General features: G+C 41.4%; 1 protein-coding gene across 4 annotated transcripts; it reads right to left on the minus strand.

Annotated features, from left to right (window-relative positions):
* Positions 1 to 683: 683 nt before the first annotated feature.
* PLSCR1 (phospholipid scramblase 1) lies at positions 684 to 12,080 on the minus strand. 4 transcript variants are annotated; one of them, XR_001523388.2, is made up of 11 exons: positions 12,002 to 12,080; positions 10,109 to 10,216; positions 9,416 to 9,447; positions 8,546 to 8,614; positions 6,874 to 7,031; positions 5,823 to 5,865; positions 4,542 to 4,762; positions 3,574 to 3,735; positions 2,384 to 2,545; positions 965 to 1,181; positions 684 to 932 (listed from the first exon to the last, which is right to left on the minus strand). XR_001523388.2 is itself a non-coding variant. In XM_015638294.3 (9 exons), exons 2-9 carry the CDS (start codon positions 9,420 to 9,422, stop codon positions 1,149 to 1,151), a joined length of 855 nt encoding a protein of 284 aa, XP_015493780.1. In that variant the 5' UTR covers positions 9,423 to 9,447; positions 10,109 to 10,429; the 3' UTR covers positions 684 to 1,148. The 4 variants fall into 4 exon arrangements, 1 of the variants encoding a protein (XP_015493780.1); XR_004498706.1 differs by lacking the exon at positions 12,002 to 12,080 and having other exon boundaries at positions 10,115 to 10,429; XM_015638294.3 differs by lacking the exon at positions 12,002 to 12,080 and having other exon boundaries at positions 684 to 1,181; positions 10,109 to 10,429.
* Between the last annotated feature and the right edge of the window lie 5 nt (positions 12,081 to 12,085).

Here is a 12,085-nt window from a genome sequence, read left to right on the forward strand (position 1 = left end):
GGTTGACCTTGCCTGGGTGCCAGGTGCCCACCAAGCCACCCTATGCCTCCCCTTCCCAGAGGGACAGAGGAGATAGAATAAAACACAGAGCAACTTGTAGGTTAAGATAAGGCAGTTTACTCAAACAAAAGCAAAAGTCTGTCTTTGTGTGCACAAAGGGTGAAAAAACCAAGAATTTTATTCTGTACTTCCCATCTGCAGGTAATGCCCAGTGCCTTCCTGGGAAGCAGGGCTTCTGCATGGAAGTGATTGCTTGGGAAGGCAAACACTCTAAAAACTGAATACAACACCTTCCTTTTGTTATCTGCTCTCTCTGAGCCGATGTGATGGTATGGAGTGTCCCTTTGGTGAATTGTGTCAGCTGGCATGGCTGTGTTCCCTCCCAGGAGCCTGCCCACCCCCAGCCTACGCAAGGTGGGAATGCTGGAGACACAGCGCTGCTGCAGCCAAAACCCTGCTGGGTTATCTGCACCCTTCCAGTTCCCAGAGCAAAGCACAGCTCTGGGACAGCTGCTGGGGAAATGAACTCCAGCTCAGACACACCCAGCACAGAGAATAATAACATTTTACACCTATTTCAGGTATTTCTGTTCAAATGCATTACTTTGCTCTGAATGTATGTATTTGATAGGAAGATGGAAACAACAGAGTGTGAACACCACAGCAGAACCACCAAAGGAGAATACCCAGGAAAAAATCAGTGTCTCTTTATTAGGCTTAGGTTATTTTTAATATTTAATATAGAAGTAGCCCTCTTTTTAGGAATCAAAGTATAATTATAGTAGTTATAAGTAACAACTATAATTAGTTACTTTAAAATTACAGAGTTCTTGGAAAAAAAATGTTGCTATGTATGTCTCTAAATCATATTATTGATCTGTTCAGATCTGTACAGATAAAGAGTCCTTATTTGAATACTAAAAATTATTTCAAAAAAATAAAAATTATTGAATACTAAAAATTTTCAGATTAAAAAAATAATAAAAAGACCATAAAGCTTTTAGCTTACAGAAATGTAACTATAACATGTGCATTTCTCATATTCTCACTGGAGTGCTGCAATTCATCAGAAACTTGGGAGATCCATGTTCTTCTTCATTCCATACAGAACATCTAGATTTCATTATCAAACTCCTGCTTGCTGATGTTTATTTACCGCTATGTTCAAAAAACATGAAGTCCTAAGGGGATAAAAAAACAAACAAACAAACAAAACAAATAATTCTTAAGTGTAGTTCATATTTCTGAGATCCCCTGGCTGCATTACAAGATATACACCTTCCTCTAAGAAACTGAAAGGGTGAGAAGAAGGTGGGGGCACATTTGTCATGTGCTCACCCCCTGGGTCTCTCCGAATGGGACCTCCACAGAGACTGAAAGATGGTGAAAGACCAGCTTGGGAACTTTTAATTTATCAGTAGCCAAAGCTATGCTTCCTTTACTCGGGATTTCCACCCTGACTTTGTTCAACCTGACCCATTCCCTCTCATTTTACCTCAGGCTGGAGTCCCTCACAATGATGGCTATCTTCAGTTTACTGGTGGGGGCCCATTGCTGTGCCTGAAAGCCCAGATTGCTGACACTCACTAACGCTGCACTTGATGCACTCGCACAGGAACACACAGCTAAACAAATCCCTGCTCATGCCCAGGGCTGTCAGAGGTTGGTGAGACCTTTCCAAACTCAAGGTGCTTCACATGGCCCTTTCCTGCCCACCAGCAGCCCAGCCAGCACAGAAGCAGTGCAGGTCCTGAAATGGTCCTTTGATGCAGAATTGTTCTGTTAGATGGAAACAGGAGTGTGTTCCACACTGTTTTCACAGAGGAAAGTGAGCTGCAGTGCACTACTGACAGCCAAAGTGCTCTAACAAGTTCAATGATCTCTGCAGTAACCCCTCCATTTGGAAATTACTGCTCTGAGAGCATTAATCCTGCTCCATTCAGTGCTTCAGGTGCTCCCAAAGAGAGATGGGAGGCAGTGGCTGCAGCATTCAGCTGTCCACCAGCCCAGTGGGCTGCTTGGGCTTCAGATGGGTCTCTTGGCTATTGCTAATTACTATTTTACTGGTTTCACAATCCATAAACTTGCTTTCCTCTGCTAATGAGTCTGTAAGAAGTCTTCCCTTTTCCTATTTTCAGTCCTACCAAATCTGAAACTCTTCTTAAATACAAGAACACTTAAATACCAGTACTTCATGTAGTCTAGAATAAGCTTCCTGTCTAAAATAATTCTGTGTTGCCTTTTGTGGTCAGTTTTACACACAAAAGTTCACAAGCTGTCGCCCACTTGAAGGAGCTCAAAATTGACTCCTTTACCATCACAATTTAAACATGGAGATGAAAAAGTTTGTTTGTGTTCATCTATTAGTGAATGACAGACTTACGATAAGGAAGCAAGCACCAATCATGACAGCTTTCATTTTCACATCCAGGTCCATTGGGAATGAGATTCCAAAGTTATCTGTGTCTGTAAACACTTCCCGCACAAATCCAGTCCACTGCTTAGAAATCCTCCCAACAGCACAAGTCTCATCCAGAGACTTCACCTATGGTTTAACATCAAATTTTAAAAAGCATCATCAAACCTTCATTCATCATTCATAATACTTCCAAATCCATTTTGAAATAGATCCATTTAAAAGCATCAGACTGTTATTTTAATTACAGTTATTGAGTGCAAGGGTTTGTACCAAAAGGCAATCAGACTGTAAGAGTTGGTCTAAAGTATTAGAGCCATGAACTTGATTCTGAATCTGACTGGGGAGCTGAATTCCTTGATGGTGCTGGGATACCACATGCACACACACTGCTGGAAGTGGTGTCTTTTAGCCAAGGCAGTGAATTAGCTTCTCCTGCCATGCATCAGGAACTGCTCAAGTGAAAATTAAACAAGTTACATTCTTCTGTTCAAAAGCAAAGATTAGCCCTCTGGCAACATTACATTTTCTAGTTAGAGCCTGTCTTCTGGGTCATGTGAAAGATTAGTTCCAAAATAAAATGATATGAATTTGCTGTAGTAACTATCTGCAACATAATTTTAAACATTAAATTGTAGCCTTGTGTATCTTTTACTTAATGTCCACAAAAACAATGTTGTATTAATCAATATTATTTCAAAAGGATAGTTGTAACTCTTCAGTCATTCAACTCTGTATTTCAGGTCTAAATTAACTTTCTAGTTTATTGAATGATTATTAGATGATTAAATAATTAGGTGAAGGAAGTATTTTTAATAAGTACTTAATACCTCTATTTTTCTTAGAGCCTGACATAAGAGATTCAAAAAGATTTTGCTGCTAAGGATTTTAATTAAGTGATTTGTGTGCAGCCACAGGGAATTCTCAGTGATCACTGATGAGTGGCATTAACACATCATTTCTGGAATTTTGTCTGGTTTATCTAGAGAAATTTAGGTATCTAAAGAAGTTATTTGATTATACCAACATTAAAAGAAGATGTAGCAATTACTTAATATATACTGCAGTTCAGATGGTAGGTAGTAAATTGAGCAAGAAACTAATATCAAACTACTGTCTGAAAACAGATACAGGCAAACAATTTTTACATTGCATACCTCAAAATGAATGTCCTCACAGCACCGACACACAACACATGGGCCAGCAATTTTCAGTATATCCTTTCTTTTCTCATCCTGGATGGTGAACTTTGGCAGGCACACATGCCAGTTCTGGACAACATAACCAACTGTTGTTCCTGGAGGAGACTGGACTTCCAGCTTCACAGGGAAGAGAAAAGCTCCAAGTGAATGATCATGCTTCCATATGCTAGTGATACAAAACCCACACCAGCACACAAAGGAAAAACAACTATTTCTCCACAAGGATCTGGCTTTACAAAGCATTTTGCTGTGAGTGTTTTCAGAGGACCACTCAGACTGCAAACCTCTTATTCAGCTTTTGCCTCCAAGAAAACAGTAAGAGACTCCTCAGGATCTGGAGCACACAAACTATGCATCTACAATATAAAGACCCAAGCCCAGTGAAACAAAGGCAGCAAATATCCCAAAAGCATTCAGTGAAGGCATTATAGGGTGCAGCTACTACAAATGCCTCAGCAGGAGCTCTGGGTAGGCTGAGATGTAAAGTTTCAGAAGTTGCATCATTCCAGAATTACATTAATATTTAAAAAAACCTCATGATCTCCCGTGTTGAGTGTCACTATAGCTTTCAGAGCTCTAAAATGAAAACTCCAGCTGTTATTTTATGAAAGCTGTTGCCTTACTCTTCCATTCCAAGTCCATCCCCAGTGCAGATTTCAGCACCAGGCACAAGTTCTCGGAAATGCCGTTCAATCAGATTTTTCATTACCACAATCAGAATTGGCCAGTGAGCCCAAGCGTTGCAGCACACTTGCTTCTTCCCAGACCAAGAGCCCCACGCACAAATCCCACAGACCTCTTCCCACACCTTTACTGGCAAACCCTGACTCATTTCACCTCCCGATTCAAGACAACCCCACCTTAAAACTGCACGGGAGGTGCCTGTGGCAGGAGCAGGAAGGCAGGGAGAGGCAGGAACTCACCTCCTGCAAGCAGCAGGGGCAGCAGCAGCCGGAGCAGCGCAGAGGCCTGTGCAGCGTTATCACCTCGCGGCCTAGGTTGTCCGTAATGCGGATGGTGAAGGGCCGCGACGGCCCACAGCAATTCCTGGTGAGGCAGTCAGTGTCCTCCGCTGCAAAGTACACCCTTTGTCCCAGAGCATTCTTCAGTTCGTATTTGTTGTTTGTTTCAAAGTCAGTCACAACTGAAAAATGGGAAAAAGCCTGCTAAATTCCTCGGGGTGTCTGGTCAGACACCCCCTGATAGCTCTGCAGCTGCTCTTTGGGAGGGCAAGCCTTGCTCAAAGTCTGTCAGAGGCAGCTTCTGGCAAAGGGAAGTGATAGGAAAGGAGCCTCAAGCAGAGAAGCCTGATGGAGAAGTTCAGAGGGAAGAAGCCACCATGAACAAGGACATGTGGAAAGAAATGGAGATCCCCATCTGTCCCCAGTGTCTCCTCTGGCCACAGGCAGCAGCTGCCTGCACAAGCACCAGCAGGGAAAGTCCTCAGGGGAGAGTGCAATGGATGAGGGTTAGAGAGAGTTGTGAATCTGGGGGTGAAGCCAGAAAAGAGCACAATATGTTCAGAAGAAGAAAGCCACAAAAAACCCTCAAGATTTTCAAACAAGAACCAGGACAGAAATTTTAAATAATTTAAATTTCTATAAAAAATGAAAGCACTCTTTTAAGTTTTAGAAAGAAACAGAAAGAAAAATGCAGCAGCAACATTAGGAGTTATCTGGGATGTATGGTCCATTTTATTCCTTCTGTTTGAAAGACATTGATAATGATAACTTGGGTATTAAAGCACAGAATGAGGGAAGCAGAAGGAAAGCCATTCAGTTTGCTAAAACAGCAGGATTGCCTGTAAAAGGGATCAAAGCTACATGCCAGTACATGGAATTAGGTGGGATATGACAGGACAGAAAACAAGATCTTTAAGCAAGGAAGAGAAGAGAATAGAAATCATTGTTAACAAGTAACATTGGAAATGTATGACTTCATCTGTAACTAGCTATACATCAACTATAACATCTATAACCAAGATTATTCAGTTGTATTGCTGTGTATCTTTTAAATATAGAACCTGCTGAAAATTTTCTTCCCTCCTATTTTCTCCTTTCTCTCCTCTGCTTCTTCAGGACTTCTGCAGGAATAAAGACAGGTAATACAAGACAAAGGTGGTAACCACCTTAAAAACATAGTATCAAGGAAAGCCTAAACTTTACTGTTGTTGGGATCATTAGATTTAAATACTTTGTACTTACTCTCAAGAAGTTCAAGTTGCTGATGAATTAATATCTGGTCAATCTGCTCATGGTTGAAAAATTAAACAGAATAAACAGTTAACAAGTTGCAAATATGAAAAACCGTAGTTTTAAGAACTGCAGCTGCTTCATTTTAGAATAAAAACATATGGATCAACACATGGTGTAGAGACAGATTATCTACCAGTTAAGGTATGGAAATAGCTCGCTCACCTCCCTGCCCTGTCCTCTGCCACTTTAGCAGAAGAGTTTTTCACAGCTCTGGAGCTGATGGGGGAGCTGAACCCAAAGTGGTCTGGTTATGAGCACACAGGGCTAACACACCTCTGCTCTTCTCAGGACTGAGCCTGACAGAGCTCTCACATCATGTCCCAGAGACTCCATACAGACAAGAGCAGGAAATGGGGTTATTTTAGAGCAGAATCTCAGCTACTGTTCAGCTCTAAGGAAAATTCTGGGGGAAAATAGCGTCTCCTCACCAGTGCTTTTTTTTTTTATTATTTTTAGCACTTTACAAAACTGGCAACAATACATCAGTATTAATCTTTCCAGTGCTGAGATGAGCTGTATTTTACAGTACAAAGACATATTCAGTAATGTGAAAACAACTCTTATTTTGCTATTAGCATTCTCTGTGCTGTGAAGTCAGACTGGCAGCTCAACTAACAATATTAAGAGCTGTGAAGAAAGCATTGTGTAGAAAATTAAGTGCTTGTAATGTGCTAGCATTGCCCATATTATAGGTATTTATTTTATAGTCCTTTCCAAAGGACATTACATTTCCCAAACAGTGACTTCAGAAATGGGAAGGCTGCATGACAGCTTTGTGTCCCTCATCCTCCAGCACCCTACTTGTCAGGAAGGTGAACAAGTGCTACATCTCCAACAGGCACCTCTGCATTCAGAAATTACAAAAGGCTTCACTTAGCAGCCCGCAAGCAGCAACCCATGCAGCTGCAACACAGATGCTTTATTTAGCTATTTCATGGATGCAGGCTGCTTCCCAGAGCAGAACACCTCATCTCTGGGGGAGGAAGAAGGGTGCAGGTACCTGTGTGAGGTACTCCAGTCCAGGAGGGCAGTTGGGAATAGAAGGAGGGATAGGCATCCAGATTGTCCCATCCATGGTGGGCTGGTTCTGGACAGGTGGAGCAACAAATCCACCTGGGAATCCCATGGGCTGTGCCTGGAATCCATAGTTCCCTGCACCTGTGACATTTGGCATGGTAGGAGAGATACAGTTATGAAAGTTAAATGTTGGAAAATAATTGCCCCGTCCATCTTCAAAAGAGTAATCTTTTCACTATTTGGAACTGTGGACATCCTTATGCCTTATATATTTCAGTTATGGATACAATAAATCTCATGAAGGGAGTTACACTGCTGTGGGAGGTTCTGATGTCTCACACAAAACCAAGCCAAATAAATTAAAAAAATGTATCACTCTTGAATACAGAAGAAATTTCATTCACGTAGAAACAGTAAATCAAAACCCAGAAATAAATAAATGAAGGTTATTTCTAAGTAGAGAAGAAATACTTTAAATTACATGGAAAGCATTGGCATTTACAGGCTGACAGTTGAGCAAATGAGGAATTTCAAGATAAAGTTTTGCTAGAACTATACCTTCTACTTTTGTGAAGAAAATGTCCTTTTAGCAAAGTTCATCTCCAGTTTTCAAACCAGATGATTGGTAGGCCTTCAGCCCACCCCAGCTCAGCACAAATTTCACACCACATTACAACACATGGACCAGTGCAGGTGAAGGATCAGGCTGTGGCCATGAGCAGAGCAGTACCTCAGGTGATGTAAAACTCACAGGTGGCCACATCACCCACCCCTGAGAAGAATGCTTCCTTCGGGAATTCAAAATCACTTTTACATCTAAGGACAGGTTTTGCACACAAACTACCTACAGCTCCTGTGGGTAAATAAATTTTATGTGGGTGCACATAAAATTACTCAAAATAACAATGTTCCTGCAACCTCCATGGCACAAGAGTGAGTGCTTGTTCCCTGCTAGCCAAGTGTACTTACAGACCCCAGAGTGCCTTGTCCCAGGATGCACAAGCTTTAACTTATGAACAGCACAGTAACTTAGACCAAACATTTTGCTTTTTACCTCTGACTTATGCTCTGAGCCTGATTGTTAGATATTTACTGTGATTTGCTTCTTCAGAAAGAAATCACTGCCAGAATGAGAGAAGCTGTTCAGGAGGGCTGCATTTTGAAGTGGAGCAGAAAATGAGACAGAAGAGGAGAGAGCGAGGGAAAGTGTAAGGTATAACCACCTGCAAACAGGAAATGAATACATGCAGAACTGCAAGAAGAAAACAATTCTTTCTTCACTTCTGTATTTCTAGAGCAAAATAAAGTGAAATACTGAAGTAATATGATAATTAAAAAGTCTGATTATCAGTAAGAATCTGCTGCACATTAATTGCAATCAGTAGCACCCAGCAAAACTCCCTGGCAAATTCCCCACAATGACCACTGAGGAGCACCTGACATTTTTATCTTCTTCCACTGTTGGCACTGCTCAGCACATACTAATATATAGAATTACAAAGGAAAGAAATGACTTTTCAGCAAAACAGAAGTTAAAAGAGACTTTACAGAATTAATAGGCAAGAGGTAAATTGGAGATGCTCATCCTTTTACAGGCCCATATTCCCCATGTTTATTTCCTAATGGTCTCACAGATCTGTAACCAAGCCACCCACCTTGGTAAGCCCCAGGGGCCTGCTGAGGGGAGCCATAGGGCATTCCAGGTGCTGTGGCAGGTTGAGGTCCTGGAAGAATGGAAAATATGCTCTGAGTATTTCTGAGATCATTTCCTCCTGCCCTGGGTGAAAGATCCCCAGCACTGACTCCTTTTCCAGAGTGCACATAGAATAAAATCTAGGCAGCTGTTTTCTGTACAGCAAAAAATATACATCAAGGTTGTATTTATGAACAATGCATTCATCAATAAAATTTAATGGAGTTCTGGTCCTTAAAGTGCAGAAAAAGACAGGCACTGCACAGGATGTCATGAAGATGTCACAGGATCACAGAATCCTTTACTCTGGAAGGAACCTCCTGAGATCATCTAGTCCAAGCCCTGCTCACGCAGGGTCAGTTCACTCTGTCTGGAGCAAAGATGTCTTTGTCCATTGATATTTAGAAAGAGGCTTGAATTCAAAGCATTACCAGGAACTGACAGGCTGCCTTCCAGTACAGAACATGGCAGTGAGCCATTCCCCTCTGTGTAAAACCTTTTCTCTCAATTTCTTCAAGTTCAGACTATACTAATGCCTCACCTGCAGATGGAGAGGGTTATGGATTTAAAATATTTACCAGCTTCAGTTTTTAAGCAGAAATAACTTGAATTTCAAGATTACTAAATTATTTATTATTTTTACTTAACTTCAGAAATCAAGATCTGAAAATGTAGGTTCTACATTTTTTAAAATATTTCATTTTAAAATGTAAATAATTTCAGATTAAAACATTCATACATATTTAATATAATTCTAAGGTAAGCAAATATTGCTTGAATGTTCTGTCTTTGATGTTAGCAGAAGTTGGTATTTTGGTTATATTTTACTCACCTTGCATTGTTGTAGATCTGCTTGTAGTCGTTCTGCAAAAGAACAGTTTTGTATCATACTTTTTTAAATGTATCATTTCACACAAGAGCTATTCAGAGTTCTCTATTATTGGTAAAAGATATTTGCCTCTCTAAACTGTATGGGAAAGTGAAACTACAATTACAAGCAAAAATAAATTGAAATATCTCAGCTTTCTTCTAGGATATGTCTCAACTACTACATAAGTCTGGGTTTTCTATGCCTACAGCCACGTTTTGAGTATCCTGAAATCAGCCTCAGCTCAGAAAAGCATTGGGGTGTTAAGTACCCTGTGCAGCCATTCAGAAACATCCTGTACTTCACATGAACAATTTACTGCAGTGATTTAAGGGGAGCTGTATTGATGTTGACCACAAAACCTGCTCAGGTAAACCCTGGAGCAGCCACGTTACCACCTACTCAGTTCTTTAAGCTATTCCATTTCTCTTGTGGTACTAATAAATATCACATATCCAGTATTTGCCTTCACAGGATAACAAATCATGGTTGCCAAGGAGTAAAAGAAACCAAAAACCAACCAAACAACTCAGCCCACATAAAAAAAAAAAAAAAAAGAAAAAAAAATCCCAAGAAAACTAACCCAAAACAAACGTAAACCACACACATAAAAAACCAAAACAAAACCCAAAACACCCCCAAAAAAACCCCACTTACTGATACCAGCTGAAACCTTGAGAGTTGTTTCTTTCTCTGGGGTAACGAGTGAAGCAAGACAACAGCAGCAACTGCTATTAGAGACAGATCCAAAACAGTCAGGAGATCCTAAAGTGGGAGTGTAAACAAGAATGGTACAGGCACTCCTTTTTAATAGGTTTGAAAGCTTTAAAATAAAAAAAGAAACCTAGTTGTTGTTTAAAAATTATCCAGTTGAAGTTAAACCATGAATATAATTTGTCTGTTATGATTCTTCTAACTGCTTCCTTTCAGTGAAGATTGCTGTTTAAAGCTGGGAAGTGAAACTGAAAGCAATTCCTTCCTGTTTTTCACTCCTCGAGTAAAAGCAGATCTCACAGGGAGATATCTAATGCTTCTGCAATGTCCTGGAACTCTCCAAATCCTACAGAACATCCTATTTCAGAGCAGCTGATTTAGTTGCTCTTCAAACATTCCTTTTTTAATATACTTTTTCTTCTACTTTACTGACTCTTCTTTACTAAGAAAACCACTGTCCTGTTTCACATACTTTAATTGGGTTCTGGTCATAGGGTAGATTGAAATGTAGTCACTGTATGAATGTAGGAATATCACAAATTATAGAAGAATAAAACTAGCAAAAGATCAGTTTATACTGTGAGATGTTCCAGCTACATGAACTTCAGTGAAATACTGAGAATTACATCTAAATCCTTTGGTAAAGGGAGAGTAGAGACAGAATCACAAGATTTATTTAAAAGAAAGGCTTTGTAGTCATCCAGAATCTTTCATTGTCCCTACAGCCACACCCACAAGCCATTACACAATCTAGGATTTAGGAAAGGTTGATATGCTCTGTAAGAGAAAGCAATAAAGGTTTTACAAAACTTGGCCCTCATATCATCCCTAGATAGTTCCTTCTATATGAATATCTGTGTTTTTTTTCAGTTTCTGATTTTCAGAACTACATAACACAGCTACATGTCCCTCAGCCTGACTCATGTCACTAGATATGCTGCAAGTAACTCAGACATGTCTGAATTACATTAACTATGGGTCTTCTGCTTCTTATCAGAAAAACAATACTAGCATGACTAGTTTCATTTCTTATCCAGCTCATTAAAACGCTGCAAAGAGCCTGTTAATGTAAGCTCACAAGCACAAACATGTTTAGTACTATATAAATAACAAGCCAGGCCCTTTCCAAGGTTTCCAAGAATTTGTAATATGCAAAACACAGGAAGGCAAATAGCCAGGAGGCGTGCATTAGTTCAGTTCACCTTTTGTGGCTTGCTTTTTTTTTTGATGTTACATTAGATTAGACTGTTCAGCCCCTGGATTTTAACCATCACCACTGGAGAAACTATGATTGAAAATCATCTAGTCAATCTAATGAAACGAGTTATTTTTGCCCGGTGTTAACAAAATATTATTCAGAGAAGAAATTAATTTCTTTTTGGTTGTGATGCAGTAGGGCATCTCTCTCCCCTTACCCTGCCTTTTCTCCTGAGACCCGGGAGTGCCAATTCCTGGCAGTGCCAGCCCCGGGCAGTGCCAGCTCTGGCGGTGCCAGGCGGGTCACAGCGGGCTCAGCCTCGCAGGACCGAGGGCACCTCCTCGCCAATGCTGCTGGGGCCAGGACCGAGCTGCTGCTGCCGCTGCCTCCCCCGGGGCTGTGCTGGCACAGCCGGGCAGCAGCAGCTCTGTCCATGCAGCCTCTGCCAGCGGGGTACTCCTCTACAGGCACAGAGCCCAACCTGACCCGAGCTCAGCAGCCCCGAAACCTGCGGCTTCTGCCCGTGCCGCAGCCCTGCTGCTCATCCCCGAGGGGACATCCCCGGGACACCTGGCAGGAGCTCCTGGAAGGGATTCCCGTCGGGAGGGACGCTCCGAGCCCCGGCCAGCACAACATACCGCTCCCGAGCTCCTCTGTCCCGATGTGCCGGGGTCTCTGTGTCCCGGTGTGCCGGTGTGCCGGTGTCCCGATGTCCCGGTGTC

This window comes from Parus major, chromosome 9 (genome assembly GCF_001522545.3).
Source record: "Parus major isolate Abel chromosome 9, Parus_major1.1, whole genome shotgun sequence".
Lineage (NCBI taxonomy): Eukaryota > Metazoa > Chordata > Aves > Passeriformes > Paridae > Parus > Parus major.

Bases quoted from the DNA above. Each gene is read 5' to 3' on its own strand.
- PLSCR1 (XM_015638294.3), bottom strand. The intron at 5,866-6,873 runs GTACCTGCACCC...AACCATGAGCAG, and splicing joins GACTGGAGTACCTCACACAG to ATTGACCAGATATTAATTCA. The intron at 1,182-2,383 runs GTAAGTCTGTCA...TTATCCCCTTAG, and splicing joins TTGGTGCTTGCTTCCTTATC to GACTTCATGTTTTTTGAACA.